At 41.0% G+C, this 24,999-nt stretch overlaps 1 protein-coding gene across 1 annotated transcript in view; it reads left to right on the forward strand.

Annotated features, from left to right (window-relative positions):
• The window catches only part of DRC11 (dynein regulatory complex subunit 11), a 285,978-nt gene that overhangs the window by 48,747 nt on the left and 212,232 nt on the right, over window positions 1–24,999 (forward strand). The window contains exons 4-5 of the mRNA XM_089671666.1: window positions 4,099–4,218; window positions 22,451–22,642. Of these exons, the coding sequence (XP_089527792.1) occupies window positions 4,099–4,218; window positions 22,451–22,642 (312 nt within the window). The remainder of the gene's footprint in view (window positions 1–4,098; window positions 4,219–22,450; window positions 22,643–24,999) is intronic.

Here is a 24,999-nt window from a genome sequence, read left to right on the forward strand (position 1 = left end):
GATTGGCCTTTTACCTTGTTATGTGATAAGCTGTGTCCAATGACACAGCGATCACTGACAGTGCCGGGTATGCAAGCAGGTTGGTTCTTTATTGCAGAAGACATATGCAATGTCTCTTCAGCAATAAAATAAATGTATCTGCCTAATTGAAGTCTTCTTTAACCACTTTACAACCGCGCAATAACCAAAAAACGGCTGCAGTGTGATTGTCCATTTCTGGGAGGGCGTCATATGACACCCTCCTAGAAATGGACAATCACACTGCATCCGTCTTTCGGCTATAGCGTGGTTACAAAACCTTTTGTTGTCCCCCAACAATAATAGGGGGCTTCATTGTCCTTTACTGGGCAGCAGCTCTGCCCATTACCAGATGGCCACATATGCCCTTTGGAAGAATTTTTATGTTGTGATTAGAATTAACATCATTGAAAATCAGGTATTTTTATAATACAAAGTGTACAGTATTAACAACAGGTCTGGTTAAAAACTGTGTATTTTTCAAATTGTGCCTCTGGATTTGTGATTCAGACACAGTAGAGTGTGGGAATTAATAGGTACCAGAATACTCACCAAGGAATAATAAAGCTGAGAGTCTTGCAGACTGAGCTGGAAAAATAGTTATAATCTGCTGCCAGCAATGTCTACAATTTGCCTCTTAATGATTCCAACAGCTCTAATACAGTGCTGGGTCCCTGTAGTATTTTAACATTACAGTAATGGACCAATAGAGCATCCTAACTTTATCACTGCATATTTACAGTAGCTGGTTTATTAGTGTGGGTATTAATATGAGACTCGTTTTCCGTTATTGGAGATATATGTAAGCATGAATTTAAGGCGTATGGTAGTATACAGGGACTTGCAATCAGCATTGTTTCTCAACTTTAGTTTTAGGGAAAGATTCCCTGTAGGTTTTCCTAATAACAGAACATAAAGAAAAACATGGGAAACAAAGACTTGAAGGTGAGAAGGGGTGAGCCATTAGGAAGAGTGGAATTGGGACTGGAGGATGATCATATGTTATGCATTTCAGTGACGATAAATAACACAGACCAGTCATGACTTGGAGCTTATACAGGGCTAAGCCCTCTCTCCCCATTCCCTTGTGACAGCGCTAGATGCCTAGACAGCCAGCCGGGAAGCATTAATGCTGTCACACGGGAGGAAGAATTCTGAGTCACCAATTCCAGAAGTATCAGGTTGTCACTTTGATTCTAATGGTGAGGGAAGCAAAGGGAAGGTAAGTGTAGCACAGCATCACTTTTAATTGGAAGAAAAGCCTAAGGCAGGCCATAGATGATTCATTTTCTTTCATTCAACCAGTGGGTTGAATGAAAGAAAATAAATACTTTCCCCATCCACAGTGTGGATGGCGGATTCCCTTCTTCGGAGCTATTGTAATCTGACAGTGGGAAGGCCTCCCCGCCATCAAAATACACTCATCAGCACCGATGGCTATAGCTGGAGGTACTGATCGAGCAAAAATTTTCCAACACTATGGTTGTACAGAAGTTGTTCGAGAGATCAATTTTTGTACAACCAGCCTGCCTACAGATTGATTGAAATTTGACCAGTCCCTGCTTAACTAACTGAATTTCGATCCATGGCCTGCTTCGATCCTCAACCCCTAACGCTGATGCATCCCGACCCTTTAAAGGGTTTCTGATGCCAGGAGGCAGAGCAGGGTTTATGAACATGTGACCGTCGTGATTGATTGTCACAGCAGTCACATAATCGGAAAGCTCCTGATCGCAAGTAGCTATCGGGAAGTTTCCTTAGGCGCCGGTAACTGTCAAGAGCGCACATGGAGCGAATGTGCTAGAAAGTGTGACCACACCAGAAAGTGTTAATTCCTTAGCACCGCCCCCCTCCTTTCTTGCACATCATAGCCCTTCCTTTAGCACTTCCCCAACAGTCTCAGGACTTTTAGATGTCTACACAGGGGAGGATTTTACAGGTAAATAACATGCATAAAATATGCTAAATAGACACATAATCTTTTGGGAAGATTTTGTTAAAACAGTGACCATTCTGAAAGCACAATAAAACCACATAAAGAAGTCTATGGCAAAGCACAGCTAACCCACACAAAAATCGCAGGTACACTGCTCTGCACACGCGATGCAGGAGAAGTATACTGATCAGTGTGAAATATGCCTTAGGGTTAGGTTAGGGTTAATAAATAATAAAATCCACCCCATGCTACAACTACTAAACAATGAAAAATGTGAAAGTGTATGAACCCTCTACCTATAAGCTGCTGTGCTTAACAGAAACCCTAAATAATGAAACAAGTTATATAGCTCTGAGCTTATGTGTGGTGATATTTTTTCTCCAAATATAATTTGTTTTATGGGTTGGGGTTAGGTTTTAGTGTGATGTTAAAGATGACCTGTACAATGGAAACTGTCCAAAAATGAATGCAAAGTACAAAGGAATAGTCACTAGAATTATCTGTTGGCTCACTGAAGCTGATCTTTTCCCCATTACTGACTTAATATTCTTTTTTTATTTTACAATGTTACGTTGATTTACTAAAGGGAAATAGGCTGTCTACTTTGCAAGGGAACTTTCCCCAGAGGTTAGTGAATGAGATGAAGCTCTGCTGACTTCCTTTATCCATGCATGTACAAGCAAAAATGCTCTTTGTTATTTTCTTTGCGTTTGATTAGGTATTCTTTACAAAGTAAAATTTTACCGCATTCACTAAGCTTTGGGGAAAATTCCCTTGCAAAGTGTACAGCCTATTCGCCTTTAGTAAATCAACCCCTTTGTCTCTAAATAGATGGGGCCATCTTGCTGAAGGAGCAGGGCTTTGCTTCACCATGTCAGAGCTGCCAGGCTCATCAATAGTGACCTGAAGTGGTAGGGTTATGATCCAGAAGCAGGAGAGGTAAAGGAAGCACATCAACAGAATAGATGAAGCACAAACAGGATGAGATTTGCACTTGTGGTCCACAAGTACAACTTCTTCTTCAGCAAGCCCTTTGGAGAACAATGCAGAACAGTGGAGTATCAACAACACCAAATCTCACTCTATATCATGTGAAAAGGGCAGATAGAGGCAGTAGTGCCTTAGATGATCTCGCACTGCAGATTTAGATCTCGCACTGCTGTTAGGCTAAAGGACAGGTATGTCTAAGCACAACTACACCAGGAGGTGCACTGCTACTTTTCTGGGGGAATGCAAGTCAAAAGGTAAATGTTTTGGGTTATTGGGTATGCCCAGATAACATTTTTAGATGTTCTTTATACTATAGGAAATATGTACATCTTAGGGGTTTGGTTAAGTGTGCATACCTCCCAACTTTCTGAGATGGGAACAAGGTACACCTATTAGCAAAAGTATGTAGTCATAGGACACGCCCACCCCTGCCATGACACCCTTAAAGGAGAATTACACACAAAAAATTGTTGGTTAAACCCACAAGTAGTTTTTTGACTGCTTCTATTCCTTTATATTGGCTTTGGAAATATCCAAATGCAGCAATTTAGAAATTGGAAATGTTTAGCACTGGGAAATACTTTTTGATAGATAAATAGTGCATTTTATATACAACTATATAGATCAGACCAAATTGAGAGACAAATGAGGAAGAAAGAGGGACAGAGAGGGACTTTGTTCCAAATCAGGGAGTGTCCCTCAAATTCAGGGACAGTTGGGATCGATGAGTCTGAGGGGTAGCCTAACAATCAAGTATGAGGAATAGCCTAATGGTCAGGTTAAGGTAAGAAGCCATTGGATGAAGATGAACACTTTTTTCACTCTTGTTTTTGGTGTTGTATGCCCCAAATGGAGAAATTCCTGTTAGATAATTAAAAACTTGAAACAAGTACCAAAGTGAATGCCCATTTGTACTCTGTAAAGCTTTGTATAGTACTTTGGTGCTCTACAAATGGCAGAAATTAATCAAATATATTAGTCTGTTTTTGTGCATGATGTAAGTGCTTGCAACTTTTTAAAGATCTGAGTGGCTACAAGAGGCAGCCTGACATATACAGTATGCTATACGAGCCTTTATGAGCCTGACTGATGGGACAGTAATTTGTTATTCCATCTTTAGCTTGTATACTCAGCTATTGTTTTTTTTCCAATAGGAAAGTTTGGAAATTCCAATCCCAAAATATTTCATCAAAGAAAAAATGAAGGTACTGAAGGATCGGGAGCGAATTTTGTCACAAATCTTGGAGCGCACTGGAGCTAAGGATACGGAAACGGTGAGCACCTGGGGACCAAATAGTTAATTATCTCTCTCCCCATCCCCCAGTAGCTTCTCTGGTATTTTTGTGATGAACTGTGCTTTTCAGTAGAGATATCAAGTCCTGTTTAGAATCAACGGTGTTTTTTTCCGGTTTTAAGGGGAGTCTTCCAATTTGATTTTATCCAGAACAAGCAGAATCACATAAGGTGCCAAATGACCTCTAAGTTTAGCTCTTTGTCTCTCAGCCACCAGGCACAGCCTGTTTAAGCCATCTTTCATGGTAATAGATGGTATTAAGGAGGCATGAGAGAGATGCGTGGGATCCTCCTCTGTAGCTCGCAGGTACAATGTATTACACAATCCCATGAGAGCACAGGGAAAAGATAGAAACATCTCATCTGTGCTGAGTCCTCCATAATTTGAAAACACTGGTGGTGAAAGTAGGAAATACTGAGCAGTCACAGACAGACACACTGATATGGGGCTGGTGACTGTGATCATGTATAAAATGACTGTAAATACAACATTGCAGTGCAGTACCTAACATGAATGCAGTAGATATTTCCAGGGTCAGATTTATGTCCAGGGTCAGATTTGACATCAGCTACAGTAGACCTGTACTTATAAGCAGCAGAGGCAGACAGAAAGCATTTCCTATACAGTTGTTGAATATACTTTTTCCCCATCATCAGTAGAAACAGTAATCTCATTAAAGCTTACCTAAAGGGAATTTGTCACTTTTCCCATTCAGGGGAACATGAAAGGCTCTCTTGAAAGCTCACCCACCTCATCTTCCCCTATCCACTTACCTATACCTTTGCCCCTTGGCTCAGTCAGAGCCATAGGTTCAAACACTGTATAACAGCCTTTCTCAACCTTTTCAACACAGAGGAACCCTTTCCAGTCTCAAAGAACCCTTGCTAAAAATTACTATATCTACAACTCATGATACATTAGTGTGATGGTCAGTGAGAAGAATGCTCCTTACACTTGTGGTCTCTGGGAAGAATTACCCCCTTATAAATAGCTACAAAGATGAATGGGAACTTATCTGAAAGGCAGAAATTGCTCATTGCTCAAGGAACCCCTGGTAAAATCTGGAAAAACCATAGGGTTCCATGGAACCCTGGTTGAAAAACCCTGCTGTATAAGCTCCATATCAGACATTGTTCAGATTTAAACAGGGTTAAAGACCTGCTTCCCTACTACATATGACATTGTTTGGGTCTGATGAGTGGCCTTTCAAGCCCGATCACTGTATCCTGGTAAGAAGGGAGAAGGTCACTTGGTATCTACAAGGGCTTTGAAAGACAAACAGGGTGGCAGGGGAGTTGGTGCGTATCAGTGAAGGAGTTCGGTTTTTAGGAAAACCTGTTATGTTGCCCTTGAGGCTCCATTCACACTTGTGCAACTTCAAAATCGTGTGAGTTTTATTTCGACTTTGACACGACCTTGATGCAACTTTGGATGAGTGCGGCTTTCACAAAGGATGATTGTTTCTGCTGTACAAAGTCGCACACAAGTCACATGTATATCATTCAGATACGGCTTTCATGCAACTTTGGAGAGTTTACATTGAAGTCTGTGGCCCTCAAGTCGTATGAAAGCCAGACCAGTGCAGGAACTACTTTCAAGTTGCTGCAATTGAATTTGCACAGATATGAATGGTACTCATTGGGAAATATGGGGTGCAACTTGTCATGCAACTTTGGACCCCAAAGTTGAATTACAAGTCGCACAAGTGTGAATGAGCTCTAATAGCCAGAGACAGATTCCCTTATTATTCATTTATTTATTGCAAGTTTGATTTACATACTATTCTTTCACATCTGTCCGTAACCTCAAGCAGCTTGCAATGTACTCTTCCTATGCACACACAAATTGGGACCAATTACCCTACTTGAATGTCTTTCTAGTGTGGGAGACAACCATATCCAGATAGTGTCTTAGCCCCAGGATTCAAAGTGAAGGCCCTAGTACTGCAAGGCAGTAGTGCTAACCACTGAGCCACTGTACTGCCCTTTCCCTGTATACATTGCCTTAATATTCCAAGCCAGGTAAGGACTGGTAGAATAAAAACTATTCTGTGCAAAAGAGGGAATCCATCAGTGGAGTTTTGTTTTTGGCTCCAGTGTTTGTTTGCCTATATAGTCCACTGATAGAGCTATGGCCCTGAATATGTCTAAGAGCTGATTCACACATATGTGGTGCAGATTGAAGCTCAGGCTTCACAGCTAATTGATACAGAAGTTGTTCACTGGTTCACATCAGGTTTACATCAGGTTCAGGACAGGATTATCTCAGGATCTTATACTGTTCACACATATGTGGTTTATAAACAGTTCCCAGAGAAGTCAATAGCCTGTAATCCACACCTGAACCGGACCACACTGCTCAGAAATCAGTCATGACTTATTTTAAAACCGCACATAATCTGCACCACCAGTGCACCAGACATGTGAACAAGCACCATAGGAAGCAATGTTTTATCACATGCCAAAAAGGGACAGATGGGGATCCAATTCCCCTTCTGTCCGTCAGATCGGATGAAAACGGACAGGCGGTCATTTTTATCCGACCGCCAGAGTGAGCAGCTCTGTGTCTGCTCTGCAGCTTCAGAGGGGACACAGCTGTCATCTGCTTGCTCAGCGGTGATCAGTGGAGAGATCCCCCGCTGAGTAATTGGATCCGTTAAACGGGTCTGTCCCTTCTGAAAGAGCCCGAAGAGAGGGGAGAAAAGATGCAGCCGTACATCTTCTCCCCTCTCTTACCCTTCACACAGGGAAGGGTGAAGACATAGAAATAAAAAATGTTTTTTACCTTTATGGAACGAATGTATTAAGGTAAAACATTTTTAATTTGTATCACTTTAAAATACTTTTCTCACCATCCTAGGTTAAACCAGTTCTTTCCATGTTTAGTTAAAGGTCTTCGGCCTTCAAGTCTTTCAGGCCGTCATTTAAAAAAGAGTGCTGAACAATAAGTGCAATAACAATTACAGATCAGTCTGTCCTGTTCTAAATGCAACATAGGGAATTTGGATTGGTTGCTATAGATAATTGCATTTAATAATGTGCTTTTTTTTACTGAATAAGGCTGCGTGTAAGTGTAGACCACAAGTTGTGGAAGAAGCACAAAACCACTGACCAAACTTTCCAATGGCATTTATAGCAAGCAACCAAAATCAATACATGCAATCACTTTTTACTGTAACCGCAATGTTTTGGAATTAAGGATCCCTCTTTTTGTTAGGTTTATTAAATTCATAATGAACATTTGCTGCATTATAAACACTTTATATGGTCAACCTTAAATTGAATATTAATTGCATTCATATGGATAAGTAGGCTTGCTCATTAACTCAAAGCTAACCCACAAGTAGAATTTTTACCAATAAACAAACAGACATTATCCTAAACAATAGCAGTAATAGTCCAGTATCCTTTATACCACAGATTTATAAAATGTGGTTGAGTGGAATTGTTGCCACTCCCTATGAACTATAAATACTCATGCTTAATTGCTCATACAAATGGAAGCGTCATAAAATATTCAATCCTCAGCATAAATCACTATGTCCAAATATAAACAAGAGACTTACATTTATAACATAGGATAGTGAAGACGATGGAGTTCAGGCTGGGATACGTTTTTAAATGATTGTAAGAACAAGAAGAAGGTCATAGTAAACTTGGAAGGTTGTGACCCCACAGGGATGATTTCATAGCATTTCCCTTTATAGAAATCCTTGGACATGTTGTTGTAGAAAAAATGGTGTATAAATAACATCCCCATTATTTGTATTACTAATGATATAGTGATATACAGAGGATAAGAGAATACATGAAAACTGTATCCATAATCTAGTTTTAGACCACACAGTCTTACGTTGACCTCTGCTGAACTCAAAGTACTAGCCTCCATAAAACTTCCACCATCTCTGTTAGAAGCAGTGATGAGCCTTCTAAGGACTTTTATAGAACCTCCTTATGGTATTTCCTGTGCCTATGTTTTGCACCTCTTCATCTTGTGTTGAATCAGCCCTATGTGAACAGTCATTACTGGTCTTCGTTTGAAAATTATATTTGCCTGGCTGATATGTTGACCCACAGACTTCAACACATGCTAATTTGACATGTATGCAGATCAGGGATTTCAGAGAACATTCAAAAAGCTTTGTATGTTCTAGTTTAGGGACACTTGACAAGGCAGCCAAGCAAATAATATTTTCAGAACGGGAGATCAGCAATAGCAGCCTCTGTGTTTCTTGCATGAAAAGTTTTCTATAAAGCCCAATTCCAGCGTGGGCAAAAACCAAACAAATGGATCTCCCAGCTGCAGTTAAGAACAAAAAAAATCTGCTTTACAGTGCTGGGGCAAGGGTAACTAAGCCAAACCTCACCCCCTCTTCTGATGTATGCACCTGATCCTCATACCCACATACAGAGTGCAGGGGTCAGAAGTGTGTAATGTACAGGGGTCAGGCGTATTTATTGTACAGAGTACAGGGTTCAGGAATAAAAGTAACATAAGGTGCACAGGAGGGGTCAGGAGTAGAAGTAGCATACAGCCCAGCAAAAAGAGTGTCGTGGTCAGGAGTATGTAACCTACATAGTTCAGGGGTCAGAAGGGTGTAACATACAGAGTGCAGGGGTCAGAAATATGTATTGTACAGAATAGTGCAGAGATCAAGAATAAAAGTATTGCACAACCCAGTGGGAAGAGTGTGGGGGTCAGCGGTATGTACATACAGGGCTCAGAAGTGTGTAACAAAAAGAGTGCAGGGGTCAGAAATATGTAATATACAGAGTAGTGCTGCAGTTAAGAATAACAGTATTATACAACCCAGTGAACAGATTTTGGGGGTCAGGAGTATGTAACGAGCAGGGTTCAGGAGTATATACACCCTAGTGCCCATCACCCTTTATGATTCATTCCTCCCTTTTACCAACAGCGCACATACTCACACACATGCATACATACACTCACACTCACATACAAACATATATATATATATATATATATATATATATATACACATACACACATATACAGTTGTGTTCAAAATAATAGCAGTGTGTTGAAAAAAGTGAATGAAGCTCAAAATCCTTCTAATAGCTTTTATTTCCATACACACAAATGCATTGGGAACACTACACATTCTATTCCAAATCAAAGCATGAAGAAAAATATATCAAATTTGTGTTGTTCCACTAAAATAAATTGAAGAAAAGTGAATATTAGACTGTTCAAAAAAATAGCAGTGTTCGTATTCTTCTTTACAAACTCAAACATTCACTATATAAACTGAAAAATGTTTGAAGATTTTGCTTTCCTTTGAATGACTTAATGAATATTTAGTTGTATAAGCACTGTTTCTAAGAACTGCTGTACATCTGTGTTGCATGGAGTCAACCAACTTCTGGCACCTGTGAACAGGTATTCCAGCCCAGGATGATTGGATTACATTCCACAGTTCTTCTCTATTTCTTGGTTTTGCCTCAGAAACTGCATTTTTGATGTCACCCCACAAGTTTTCTTTTGGATTAAGATCCGGGCATTGGGCTGGCCACTCCATAACGTCAATCTTGTTGGTCTGGAACCAAGATGTTGCACATTTACTGGTGTGTTTGGGGTCGTTGTCTTGTTGGAACACCCATTTCAAGGGCATTTCCTCTTCAGCATAAGGTAGCATGACCTCTTCAAGTATTCTGATGTATTCAAACTGATCCATGATCCCTGGTATGCGATAAATAGGCCCAACACCGTAGTATGAGAAACATCCCCATATCATGATGCTTGCACAACCATGCTTCACTGTCTTCACTGTGTACTGTGGCTTGAATTCAGTGTTTGGGGGTCGTCTGACAAACTGTCTCCGGCCACTAGACCCAAAAAGAACAATCTTACTTTCATCAGTCCACAAAATGTTGCGCCATTTCTCTTTAGGCCAGTCAATGTGCTCTTTGGCAAATTGTAACCTCTTCAGAACAAGTCTTTTTTTCAACAGTGGGACTGTGCAGGAGTTTCTTGCAGATAACTTGGCTTCACATAGGCGTCTTCTAATTGTAACAGTACTCACAGGTAACTTTAGACCTTCTTTGATCTTCCTGGAGCTGATTGTTGGCTGAGTCCTTGCCATTTTGGCTATTCTTCTATCCATTCGAATGGTAGTTTTTCGCTTTCTTCCACGTCTTTCAGGTTTTGGTTGCCATTTTAAAGCATTTGCAATCATTTTAGCTGAGCAGCCTATCATTTATCCAATCAACTTTTTAATCAAGGTACGCTGTTCTTCTGAACAATGTCTGGAATGACCCATTTTCCTCAGAATTTCAGAGAGAAATGCACTGTAACCAGCATGTACAACATTTGCTGCCTGCCTTCCTTCCTTAAATAAGGGCAATAATTGCCACCTGTTTTTCAAAGAATGAATGACCTCACTAATAGAACTCCACACTGCTATTATTTTGAACATGCCCCTTTCAATTAGTGATTCAATTACACAGAATCAGCAGCATGCATGTCATGACTGTTGGGTCTGTTGGATTTCTATTACTCTACTACACCTGCTAGTAAATTATTTGCCATGTAGAAATATCATTCCTACCAAAAACAGTGATTGATCAGGTTAGTGATGTCTGACTGCTATTATTTTGAACACAAGTGTGTGTGTATATATATATATATATTTATACTAGGTGCAAGGAACCTAGGGTGCAGAGCAGATACAGCTTTCCCTCCATATTCTAGACTGTTTATGCTGGCCTGGATTACGCTATTGAACTACCGGGGGAAGACAGTGATCATTCTGTGGGCTGTAGTGCATGTACTAACAGCTGCAACAGTTTCTCCCACAATGATGCTCTGTGCTCCCCCACATGAAAACCCTGCACCTAGGGCATAATGACTATGCCCCCACCCTGAGCTGACAGGAGAATGCTACTCAGAGCTGCCCTAGAGGGTGAAGGGGACATGTGACATTGCTAGTTGGACCAAAGACACCTAGAAAAAAGATAATTATAGATTTCTTTTTAAGCTGTGGGTTTTGTTAATGGAGGATTGTGAGCAAACAGAAGAGAAGCCTGGGTTTGGGCTTTAAGTGAATACACAGTTTATACAGACACTGTCACTTTTCCCATTCAAAGCAACAGTGGCAGTACCTCTTAAAAAAGACTAACCACCCCTTACCCCCACAATTCACTGATACTCACCTCTCTATCAGTGTCAATGTAGATCAGACTGGTGGCCCCCCTCTGTCATGTGACAGGGCTCTGGCCTAATGATTGGTTGCTAGTCACATGGGAGGAGGTCATATGTTTCCACATACCTGGAAGCACAGGGTGTTTTGTGCGAGATAGAGGAGGGAGCAGTGGTGGAATGTTGGAGAGATGAGTATCATTGGGTCCGGAAAGCCTTTTCTCAGATACCATCGCTATGTCCTGAATGGAATAAATCATTTAGGAATTCTGGAATCCTGTAGTCACTTACAAATCCAAAACAGGAGCATAGAATGGGATGTTAAAATTAATAAAACAAAGTTATGTTGCCTAAACTAATAAAAAGGAAAAGAGAACAGATAGACATGTTTGGGATAAAATAGTTTTTTTCACTGTAATCGGTGCATTCCATCTGAAGAATGTTTTGGTAAAGGGCAAGCTCACTGAATTATTTTCCATATGTGTAAAGATACACTCATTGACACCTCAATTGAACTTCTTCAGTGACCATGAACTCTATGCTGCTTAACAAATAGCTGCGATCAGTGGCTGACAAGCCATTCATAAAAAATATAATCACCTCAGCCTACCCCACCGCATGCCCTGGGAGGGACCCCGTTCTGCCTGCTGCCCACTTGCTCAGGAGGGCTAAGGGGAGTGTGAGGACCCTCCTACAGTGCTGATCTACCCCTAGCCCTTGTGTGACCTCCTCCTGCTGTCACTGCTATTTATTAACTCTGTAACGTTTGTAAAGGTTCTTTTTGCTTTAGATTTAGTAAGGAATTTGCAATTATGTTGTGTTTGTGTGTGCTAATAATGCCCAACTATCACAGGACTTACAAAACCAGTAGTTTTCATGTTTTTATTGTATTGGTCCTGTGCTTTTATGGTGGGGTCTTCTATAGACTGTGAAATGATAAAAAAAGTGAAAAATTGCAAAAATGGTTTGGCCACCTGAGGTGAAAAGTGAGGAGTAAGGCCCCTTTAAGACAGGCGGTCCACCTGTCAGTTTTTAAGGCAAATCAGATTGGAAGGTCCATGCATCCCTATGAGCAGGCAGGTGTGAATGGACTTGTCCATTTATACCCACCTACCTTGGGTCTAATCATGTCTGCTAAAAACAGGAAGATGACGGTGCCCTTTTCCATTTTGGCGGACCAGATTGGAGCTAACCAAATGTAAACAGACAGCAGATATTGTTTACACCCAGCCGCCCATGGAGCAAAGCGGGCTCTGTTTGTGGACATGGATGTGACATCTGTTCTGCCCTGCACCAATCAGCAGGGGATCAGCTCACAGATCCCCTGCTGATCAGAGCGGAATCTGCCTCATCTGAAAGGAGCTTAACTTCCTGTAGTAAAGCTAGCCATTGACTGTTTGAATTTCGCTCAGTGGGTTGCCCTGTCTGCCACCTCCCCCCTGATATCCCTCGATTGAAGAATTGAAGGGGCTAGCAGGAGAATTGTCAGCTGAACATCCAATCAGATGGAGCCATTGTTCAATACTTTGACAGCTGGCAGGGTTAGCTGTCAAAATACAATATCCACAAGGGGAGATTTGTCCATCCATGCTGTGTAGCTTGGATGGAGGAACTTGTTGGATTTTTTTCCACTCAGCCTGCGTCCGGAATCAAAAAATATATACAGGCATACCTTGGTTTACAAATTTAATTAGTTCTGTAGAAGTTTTCGTATAGCGAAAAATTTGTAAACCAAAACGCCGTTTCCCATAGGAATGCATTGAAAACCAATTAATCCGTTCCGGAGGTCAGAAAAAACTAAACGCTACTCAAATACCACACGAGTTATTTTATCAAGTCATGCAGTATTTTAGTAGTGACAACCATGTGTTAATGTTTCAGTTGTCAGCGGGGTTCCCCACTGACAGCTGAATGTAAAAGAATTGCCGGCAATTGAAAAAATAAATAAATAAACGGCCCATCCATACCAAGCCCTTCAGGTCTGGTATGAATTTAGAGGGGAACTCCCATGCCATACACGCTATACCAGACCGTTACCCGAGCATGCAGCACGGCAGGCTTGATATGGATGGGAGGGGGGACCCCACGCCATTTTTTTATTTATTATGGTGCAAGTTTTTAAATGTAATTACTGCTTTTTTTTTCTTCACTATAGCTCAGAGATTCAGCTGTCACTTTCCCCCCCAGCTAAAAGAAAGAATGTTTCCTTTTAGTTTCTTAAAAGAAACAAAGTTTCCTTTAACGCCGGGGAAAGTGACAACTAATCCTGTGAGCTGTAGTGAAGAAAAAAAAAGTCGAGAATTGCATTTAAAAATCAGCACCAACAAACACTTCATATTGTGAAAAAAATTTGTAAAAAATGTGTAAACTGAGGCATTATTTTCAATGGATTTTCATTCGTAAACCGAAAATTACGTTAACCGCGGCGTTTGTAATCCGAGGTACACCTGTATGTGTATAGCCAGTTTAGGATGAGCTCAGTTTTGATTGATTGCCTTGACTTATGGTATTGATTCTGTTTTGTTAAATGATTTGTTTAAAATTGCACCATGAAAGTGTACATACAGTAAATTATAACAGATTGGTACACCAAAGTACTTTAGTAAATGAGCCGGCTCTATAATAATGGTTCTTATTTTCTGACGCCTAAACCGGAACTTCACTCTTTCAATCAACATTGACTATTTTTTTTTTAACAGTATGCTGTTTATTGAATTCTCAATATGGTAGGTGCAGCTCACATCATAGAGTTTAAATTGCAAAGCAGGTGATACAGATTTGTCATGGTACAGAGTAAAGCAACATTGACTATTTTTAATACTTATGATGCTAGCAGTAGTAAATAAATAGGAAAGTGTATGATATTCGCTTGTTTTAAACCTTGTTTTCACATTTCTTCAGTTACTTCCTGCTTTCCATGCCTAGGCAGATTATTATTATTATTATTATACAGTATTTATAAAGCGCTAATAGTTCGCTCAGCGCTGTACATTACAAAGGGGGACAGAACATGTGACAGAACAATACCAATACAATGCAAAACATGAGGGGATTGAGGGCCCTGCTCTTTCGAGCTTACAATCTAGGAGGGAGTGGGTGGTGGCACAGGAGGAGATAGCTGTGGGGGATGGAGTGGTAGGAAGAGTGGAGGAGGTCGGCAAGTTAGCAGGGGGTGGGGTAGCCTTCCCTGAAGAGGTGGGTTTTCAGGGTGTGCCTAAAGGAGAGGAGAGTAGGTGATAATCTGATGGGTTGGGGCAGGGAGTTCCAGAGGATGGGTGACACCCTGGAGAAGTCCTGGAGGCGGCATGGGAGGAGGAGACCAGGGAACTAGAGAGAAGGAGGTCTTGTGAGGAGCGGAGTGTGCGTGCTGGGCGGTACTTGGATATTAGGTCAGTGATGTAGTACGGGGCGGAGACGGAGCGGTTGGAAAGGTGAATGAGTCTGGCAGCCGTATTCAGGATCGACTGAAGCGGGGATAGCCAGCGGCGAGGCAGGCCAGTGAGGAGGGAGTTGCAGTAGTCGAGTCGTGATATGATGAGGGAGTGGATGAGCTGTTTAGTGGTTTCTGGAGTTAGGAACGTGCGGATTTTGGCAATGTTGCGGAGGTGGAGTCTGCATGAGTTTGTTAAAGATTGGACTTGGGGTTGGAAGGATAGGTTGGAGTCCAGAATGACACCAAGTACTCTGGCCTGTGGGGCGGGTTTGGTGGTAGTGTTGTTCGATGTGATAGAGAAGTCAATGGTGAAAGAAGAAATGATGTCATACATCCCAGGAGTCTTTAGGAGGGCTTTTCTCAACTAAGCACACCCTCCTGTCTGCATGCCTGAGCTAAGGGCAGATGGATTCCAGGAAGTAAATGCTGCCCTTACTCAAAATGACCACACCCAGAAATGCTAGGGTTTTTTTTAAAAGTGATTTATCAGCAAAATAAAGCATGGAGACATGGATGGATGGAGGAGTTTGCTTTGAATATTAAAAATGAATTAAATAATATTTTTGACTTGTTGTGCTTAGATGCAGTGTAGTTCCACTTTAAATAAGGCGTGCAATATTATTTATGTCCTTCTACTAATCATGTTTGGTGTAGGGGAAGGAGGGAGGATATTGTGGATGTGATTGGTGTAGCAGTGAAGGGGTTAAGTGGTGTTATGCAGGACGGCATCCCAGGTCAGAGACCCTCCTTGTGAACATTTGTAAAGCACATAACAGGGTTCTCATCAATCCTGGCTTCCCTTTCAGGAATACCTCATACCAAGTACTCCCTTGGCACGTTGCAGGAAATATCAGTTTGATCCCTGATCTTTCAGTTCCTAGTCGTAACTTAGTGTCAGTTTGTTTAAACAGTTAAGCTGTTTTATTTTGGGAGGAGAGGAATGATAGAAAAGGAGAAGAAGAAAGATTAATAAAGCAGCATTATTTCAATTCCCCCATAACACACACAAAAAGTATATCATAGGGATGTTGTAGTGACAGAGCTCATTAATATACCTGGTTGCTGGGAATGATTTCACACTGTTACTGTTATATGTTAAGTCCCCATATATAACACAACGTACACTATGCACTATACGGTTATGTGATGAATAATGTTTCTAAATAGCTATATACTCAGTTACAAATCATACACAGGAAATATTTTACTGTTAGAATATCTGTAAACATGAACCGGACCTACATACAGTTTTGGATTTATAAGAGAAAAAAGGGGCAACTGCCCTAGGCCCCCCGAACAAAAATAAAATGAAACAATATTAAAAATCTATATAAAAATAATTAAAAAATAAAAATATAAAATATATAATAATAAAAATTGCTTTCTTAAATGTATGTTGGGAAATAATATTTTGCTTGCCATTATCTGTAAAAGTTTTTTTTCTGGACTGGTATATTGCATCATTTTTACAAACAAATATTAGAGGCTCAAGTGATTCACACATAGGGGTTGATTCACTAAATGCAAATAGACTGTGCAGTCTGCAAGTTTTTTCATATTAAATGTAAATGTGGTAAAGCTTCACTTTGTAAAGAATACCCAATCAGGTGCAAGGAAAATAAAACAAAGCATTTTTGTTTGCACAAAATTGGATGATGGATAAAAGCAGAGCTTCACCGCATTTACTAAAATCTGGGGGAAATGAGTGCAACTGCACTTGCGAAGTGCACTGTCTACTTACCTTTAGTAAATCAACCCCTCTTGTGATGTATTTACTCCTACTGGTCTATATAGCTAAATAACAGAAGAGTGACAACGGTTTTTAGAGCCTACAGTTCTACAGAATTGGTGCCACACTTGGCATTATGTCTGAGCCCTGAGCCCTGAAATTCCTCAAGCTTTTTGCTGGCTTGCACTAAGGCAATAGAGGCACTTTTTTGATGATTACAAGACTGATTTTAAAGGTTGACATTTAAAGAAATAAATAAATGAACTAAAGATTTAGCAAGGGATGTTGCCATTTTGCAAGCAAACTTTCCCCAGAGCATAGTTAATGTGGTGAAATTTCACATTTCAGAGAACACCCAATCATGTGCAAGGAAAACTTAAAAAAAAACAATATTTTTGCTCACACATGATTGGATACTTGAAAACAGCAGAGCTTCAGTTCATTCATAAGTTCTGGGGTAAATTGCCTTGCAAAATAAACAGCATATTTCCTTTTAGCAATTCAACTCCTTTATATTTTACTGGAGTTATTCTTTAGGAAAATCACAATATTGCCCACAGTCACCAAATTCAAACTTTCAGATTCCAGTTGTTAGTTTAAAACATTTGAATCTAGTGAAGAATCATACACCTCTGTCAACACTACAGGTACGCTAGAGCCTCAAGTTTTTGAAAATGTGTATAAAGAGATGGTCTTAGGAAGTGTTCCTCTTCTGTACTGCCAGACCAAGGAGGAACTGACCTTGGGGAACTCTGATATACATTGTCCTTACTGCCCACTTCAGATAGGGGAATCCTTAGACCTCCGACTGTACCAAAAACAATAAGAGAGGGCGCACCAGCCTAGTGCATTAACATGAGGGGGCGTAGCTTATGTGTTTCAAGGGCAATGCTCTCTTTACCCGAGTTAGTAGCTCTGATGAAAAGGGCATTTCCCTTGAAATGCGTAGACTATTCCCCCTTTTTCATGGTCTTCATTTCATCATTGGAGCAAGACTGATTTTATGCTTGCTGTTGTTCACTTTTGTGAGTATATTGTATGTATTTTGTTTTTTTACAATAAAGTGGTCTTATGTTAATGCATTAAGCTGGTGGGTCCTCTCTTTTTGTATTTGAATCTGGTGGGTAACAGGATGCCATTTTTCATACAATACATCACCCAATATATATTTTACTCATATTTTAAAGGATAAGTTCACCTTTGGGAACATGTTACATATTCCACCCGTTTCTGTTTCTGTGACAGAAGTACGGGAAGTTTCCTGTACTAGTTGTCAGCCTTAAAAGCAGAGCGGCCATGCAGGGCTTTGCCCTCACGGCCACACCATTCATTCACAGAGTTCTGTGAATGAATGAACTACCTTAGCAGCTGTCGGCTTGTAGTTCTCAGTGAACTACCACGGCATTTTGGAGTGCTGTGGTAGTTAATTGAATCTTTCTGTCAGCATATCTGCTTGTTCATACATCCTGTACAGGCAAGCAGATATACTGACAGGTCTGCAGGAGACCTGCATGGTACCAGCGATCTGCTGATCGCTGGTGCAATGCTTTACCAAAAATAACATGCACATTTTGCTACCTGCAAAAGAAAATGTACATTTATTATTTTTGGGCAAAAGGTGAACTTATCCTTTAAAGTCATATACTATTAAAGAACACTCATCACACAGAAGGGTGTAATCTGTGTGCTCTTTGTCATTACAAAAACAGAATATGCTTTGACAGACTGATACAACCATAAAGCATAGAAACCCCTTCAATAGGTTCCCTGTTGCAATCAAAAATATAAAGGACTGCAAGCACTCCAGACATTTTAGTTCCCAAACAGTAATTGTAAAAATACCTTAGGATCTTATCCTCGTTCAGCCCCTTGATAAAGAGACCTGTTTTTATCATTAGCAGCAGGTGTGATATTACAAGAATAATGACGATACCCAAGTGATACAATTTTGGCTGTTACGCTATATTTTTTATTGCATTTATGGAAATACAATAATCCTACATCCAACCAAAGTGACAATAGTTAAAATCCAATTTTAACACAATAAATCTGCTTGAACATGTCATCTTTGTCTGCTGAAATGCACATTTATATTCTGTTATTTAAAAAAATACACATTCATACATCATTGTAGAGAATGAAGTCCTGACTGATTCTGTTACAATCATTAGTGTCCAACAGTAGAAATGAACCTATTGCATGTTTCCAGTTATAGGTGAATATGAACGACAGTTGTGGGTGGCAGGCAGTTATAATGGTTCAATACCTCTACCCTATTGCACAGCAGGCATGAATGTAAACTTTACTGACATCTTCCAGATTATTCTTTATAAAAAATGCTATGATATATAGGTACTATAAACCTTAACAGCGGAAAGCAGCCTGGAATATGTTGAGAACTGAAGGAAAACCACTGTTTCACTTGTTTGGGCTCAGCTGTAGGCCCCGAGGTTAATTGCTGCCTTCCTCTTGCTGATTCTCCTCTAATAAAGATGGTATTGTAAATGTAATAGGATTGATCAAGCCAAGAATTGTCTGAGGAAAGTTAATCATCAAATCCATCCATTTTTGCTGCAGGTAAAAAAGATCCTCAACAAAGATTTAGTTGTAGCTAGGCTAGGTTCACATCTATGCATGTGCAGTTGATGCATTTTTGCGACACATTTTGCATTTTTTCATGCATGTTTTTGATGCATTTTTAATGCATTTTGCTTTTTTTTGTTTTACCCAATGGCAAGGTATGTGTCTGTTGCCATGCAGGAAAGTGCAGTAAAAATGCACTTTTGATGCAATTATATTGAAGACTGTGTATTAGGGTTGCCACCTCATCCCTTTAAAACCGAACAAATATTAATTACACAGGTTCTGAGGCCAATTTTTTCACAGTTGAAGCACTAAGTGAATTTTATTACCACCTTTCAAAGCCACAGAACTTGTGTAATTAATATGTTCGGTTTTAAAGGGATGAGGTGGCTACCCTACTGTGTAGCCAAACACTCACCGCATTGTGTATAAAAAAACGTCCTTGCACCTTTCAAAAAAACCCATTGCAGGAAAGTATAACTAAAAGCAAAGCTTTTTTTTTTTTATTTTGAATAGAGTGGAGATGGTTTAGAAAAATTAGGTTTCTATTGCAGTCTGCACCCCTGTTAGGGAGATTCACCCTCTCTGTTTGTCCTGTTTACCGTTATCAAAAGTGAAAATAAAGGAAAACCCCAAATTTTGGTTTGTCCCCAGAAACGTAATAGAGGGGAAATCTTCCAATGGGGACACTAGTTCTGGTGACCTAGGGGTCCTCAAGGAACTCACTTAATTTGCAGGGATTATCTATCTAACTGTTTTGGCTATAGAACAAGAAGTGAAGGTAAATCTCCCCAATGGGACACAGATGGCAAGAAATAAACTGGCAGGGGTTATAACCCTCCCTTACTCTATCCAAAATGAAAACAAATGTTTTGCTTTTAGTTCTACTTTAAATGGATTGTAATGTGTCACTAAAAACCACATAGGGGGAGATTTACTAAAACTGGAGCACACAGAATCTGGTGCAGCTGTGCATGGTAGTCAATCAGCTTCTAACTTCAGCTTGTTCAGTTAAGCTTTGACAAAAAAAAAACTGGAAGCTGATTGGTTTCTATGCAGAGTTGCACTAGATTTTTGCACTCCCCAGTTTTAGTAAATATCCCTCATACAGTAGATTGGAACCTAGCTTTACATAGTTAGTCTGGTTTCCAAAAAACACAAGTCCATCTAGTTCATGGGTGTCAAACTGGCAGCCCTCCAGCTGTTCCCAAACTACAAGTCCCATGAGGCATTGCAAGATTGACAGTTACAAGCATGACTCCCAAAAGCAGAGGCATTATGGGACTTGTAGTTTCTCAACAGCATGGGGCCTCCAGTTTAACACCCCTGATCTAGTTCAAACAATAGAAAAAAAATATTTAAGACCTCTAGCTATACCCACAGTTGATCCAGAGGAAGGCAAAAAAAACCCTATGAAGCATGATCCAATTTGTTTCAGCGGGGAGAAAAAAATCCTTCTTAATCCTCCAGGAGGCAATCAGATATTCCCTTGATCAACTATCCCTGCTGTTATTACCTATGAATGTTAGTATCCAGTTATATTTTGTAAAAAAAATAGCATTCAAATATGTTGATATTTACATGGCAAAGATAATGCAAAATGTGGTATTTTAACCTCTTATATGTATTAAAAAGTTGTCACATGGTTTAGCAGAATTATCTATGATACATGAGCAATGTGGGATGAATGCTCTGGGCTTGCTAGCAGTACCTTATCAAACACAGAAGACATTCAAACATTGTATATGCTCAATTCTTTCTTCCTAATTTATTATTAATACACCCTACACCAAAATCCATGGTCTGCAGAGAGCTTCCAAAGCATCAGAGGGATCTCACTGTTAAAAGGTATCAGTCAGGACAAGGGTCCAAAAGAATTCCCAAGGCATTAGATATACCATGGAACACAGTGAAGACAGTCATCATCAAGTGGAGAAAATATGGCACAACAGTGACATTACCAAGAAATGGAAAACCCTCCAAAATTAAGGGAAAGACGAGAAGAAAACTGGTCTGGGAGGCTACCAAGAGGCCTACAGCAACATTAAAGGAGCTGCAGGAATATCTGGCAAGTACTGGCTGTGTGGCATATGTGACAACAACCTCCCATATTCTTCATATGTCTGGGCTATGGGGTAGAGTGGCAAGACCAAAGCCTTTTCTTATGAAGAAAAACATCCAGGCTCGGCATTTGGAAAAAGTGTTATGGCCTGATGAAACCAAGGTTGAACTTTTTGGCCATAATTCCAAAAGATATGTTTGGCGCAAAAACAACACTGCACATCACCAAACAAACACCATACCCACAGTGAAGCATGGTGGTGGCAGCATCATGCTTTGGGTCTGTTTTTCTTCAGCTGGAACTGGGGCCTTAGTCAGGGTAGAAGGAATTATGAACAGTTCCAAATACCAGTCAATATTGGCACAAAACCTTCAGGCTTCTGCTATAAAGCTGAACATGAAGAGGAACTTCATCTTTCAGCATGACAATGACCCAAAGCATACATCCAAATCAACAAAGGAATGGCTTCAGGAGAAGAAGATTAAAGTTTTGGAATGGCCCAGCCAGAGCCCAGACCTGAATCTGATCAAAAATCTATGGGGTGATCTGAAGAGGGCTGTGCACAGGAGATGCCCTCCCAATTTGACAGATTTGGAATGGTTTTGCAAGGAAGAGTGGGCAAATATTGCCAAGTCAAGATGTGCCATGCTGGTAGACTCATACCCAAAAAGACTGAGTGCTGTAATAAAATCAAAAGGTGCCTCAACAGAATATTATAGGTTACACTAAAGGTGAAAAAAATTCTGAAATGATTTATCTTTGTCTCATTATTTTACATCACAAAAACCTGACATTTTAACAGGGGTGTGTAGACTTTTTATATCCACTGTATATAGTGCCATCAATTTACACAGCACTTTACATATATATTATTATTTTGAAACTTACTTCTAAAGATTTATAACAATTATAAAAATGTGTCAGATGCTTTGAGTAATGAGATGAGTAATAAAGTTATTTCTTCCTCGCTGATGGATGCTAAGCAATGAAGAAAGTAAGGATTGAGGATAAATGCATACAGTTCTATCAGGGCTTTAGATGAACCGATGTGGGACATAATTTAAATTGCTGCAATGAGAAAGATACAAGCATGCTTGAATTGGGATCACAGTAGTTGTTACTACTAGTAGTTGCTACTAGCTGCTAACCTTGTTACTAAGTTAACGTGTACTACGTATTTACATCTCATAAATCCATTAACTTTCTTTAAATAACAAGTCTTGATTTGTCATCTCAAACTTTAGGTAAAGCCTTTGAAACCAATGTCTCTTGATGAAGCAGTTCGTGTGATTCAAGTATCAGAGAGAGCTCGACAGGGGCGCCTGCGAGCCAAGTTCATGAAAGAAATCCACCTGGAAGAGAAGAGAGAGAGAATGGCAAAACTTCAAGGAGAAAAGGCGTTGGATCCTGAGATAGCTGCACTACGCATCCAGAAGGTGAGAACTTACCACACTCACCATATGGACTTTGCCATCTATTTTTATTGACACGATATAAGACAAACTGCATAACTATTTTTTTAATATATATTTTTATTTTGATGCGAGAACTCGGTAAATAATAGGAGTCGCCTCAACATTTGGCCAATAAGATAATGTAAGAAAAACAGTGAACAGTTTGTTAGGGTAGTTTGAGAACAGACTAGCAGTGCTGAGTTTAGGGATGAACATTAACCTCCTTGGTGGTCTAACTACCGTATTTTCCGGCGTATAAGACGACCCCCTACTTTTCCTGTTAAAATATAGGGTTTGAGCTATACTCGCCGTATAAGACTACCCCTCTTCCAACGCACACCAAATAAAAATGAAAAAACATCAGATTTGATTTCAATATGGTATGCTATTTCAGTATGGTATTCCAATGATGGGGTGCTATTCCTCCCACTGACACCAATGATGAGGCACTACTCCTCCCACTGACACCAATGATGGGGCACTATTCCTCCCACTGATACCAATGATGGGACACTACTCCTCCCACTGACACCAATGATGGGGCACTATTTCATCCACTGACACCAATGATGGGGCACTATTCCTCCCACTGATACCAATGATGGGACACTATTCCTCCCACTGACACCAATGATGGTGCCCCATCATTAGTGTCAGTGTGTGAGGAATAGTGCCCCATCATTAGTCAGTGGGAGGAATAGTGCCCCATCATTAGTCAGTGGGAAGAATCGTGCCCCATCATTGGTGTCAGTGGGAGGAATAGTATCCCATCATTAATGTCAGTGGGAGGAATAGTGTCCCATCATTGGTGTCAGTGGGAGGAATAGTGCTCCATCATTGGTGTCAGTGGGAGGAATAGTGCTCCATCATTGGTGTCAGTGGGAGGAATAGCGGCCCATCATTGGTATCAGTGGGAGGAATAGCACCCCATCATTGGTGTCAGTGGGAGGAATAGCACCCCATCATTGGTGTCAGTGGGAGGAATAGCGCCCCATCATTGGTATCAGTGGCAGGAATTGCGCCCCATCGTTGGTGTCAGTGGGGAGAATAGTGCCCCATCGTTGGTGTCAGTGGGGAGGAGGAATAGTGCCCCATCGTTGGTGTCAGCGGGGGGGGGGGGAGAATAGTGCCCCATCGTTGGTATCAGTGGGAGGAATAGTGCCCCATCGTTGGTGTCAGTGGGAGGAATAGTGCCCCATCGTTGGTGTCAGTGGGAGGAATAGTGCCCCATCATTGGTATCAGTGGGAGGAATAGCACCCCATCATTGGTGTCAGTGGGAGGAATAGCACCCCATCATTGGTATCAGTGGCAGGAATTGCGCCCGATCGTTGGTGTCAGTGGGGAGAATAGTGCCCCATCGTTGGTGTCAGTGGGGAGGAGGAATAGTGCCCCATCGTTGGTGTCAGTGGGGAGGAGGAATAGTGCCCCATCATTGGTATCAGTGGGGAGAACAGTGCCTCATCGTTGGTGTCAGTGGGGGAGGAACAGTGCCTCATCGTTGGTGTCAGTGGGGGAGAACAGTGCCTCATCATTGGTGTCAGTGGGAGAGGAACAGTGCCTCATCGTTGGTGTCAGTGGGGGGGAGGAATAGTGCCCCATCGTTAGTGTCAGTGGGGAGAACAGTGCCTCATCATTGGTGTCAGTGGGGGAGGAATAGTGCCCCATCGTTAGTGTCAGTGGGGGAGAGGAGCGGCTGCTCCTTCTTCCAGTTCGGCCGCTCGATTTTCGTGGGGCCGCTCGGCTCCGCCTCCTCGCCGGTGATTGGTCGCCTGTGTGCCTTTCCAGTGCTGGTGCCCAATCACCGGTGAGGAGGCGGAGCCGAGCGGCCACGTGACCATCGAGCGGCCGAACTGAAAGAAGGAGCAGCCACACTTCCTGGGCCGGATCGTCGTGAGACCGGAGCCAGGTAAGGTACAGCAGCCCCTCTGCCCACCCCTGTACTTAGTGTCCGTTGGAGGAGGAGGGGGGCGGCGCCGCGCCGCCCCTCGAAAAAGTGCTGCCCTGACACCGACTCGCACCGGCGTATAAGACGACCCCCGACTTTTCAGAAGATTTTCAGGGGTTGAAAAGTCGTCTTATACGCCGGAAAATACGGTAATCAATACTTTTGAATGTCAAAGCGGTACATTGTTTTGCATGAAAATTAGTTGTTTTATATTGTAGACCTGTAATTCTTAGGAATAACGCATAGATCTGTCCAAACAAGAGTCTAGTAAACATCCCGGGTATGATAAAGTTTGAAACACGAAATCATAAATTATAATATAATATAATAAATAATTATAAAAATAATAATATAATAATAAATTTAATTCAGTAATGTAATCAAACCAAAACC

Source organism: Staurois parvus, unplaced genomic scaffold, assembly GCF_062004578.1.
Source record: "Staurois parvus isolate SC_StPar_1 unplaced genomic scaffold, SC_StPar_1.0 ptg000113l, whole genome shotgun sequence".
Classification (NCBI taxonomy): domain Eukaryota; kingdom Metazoa; phylum Chordata; class Amphibia; order Anura; family Ranidae; genus Staurois; species Staurois parvus.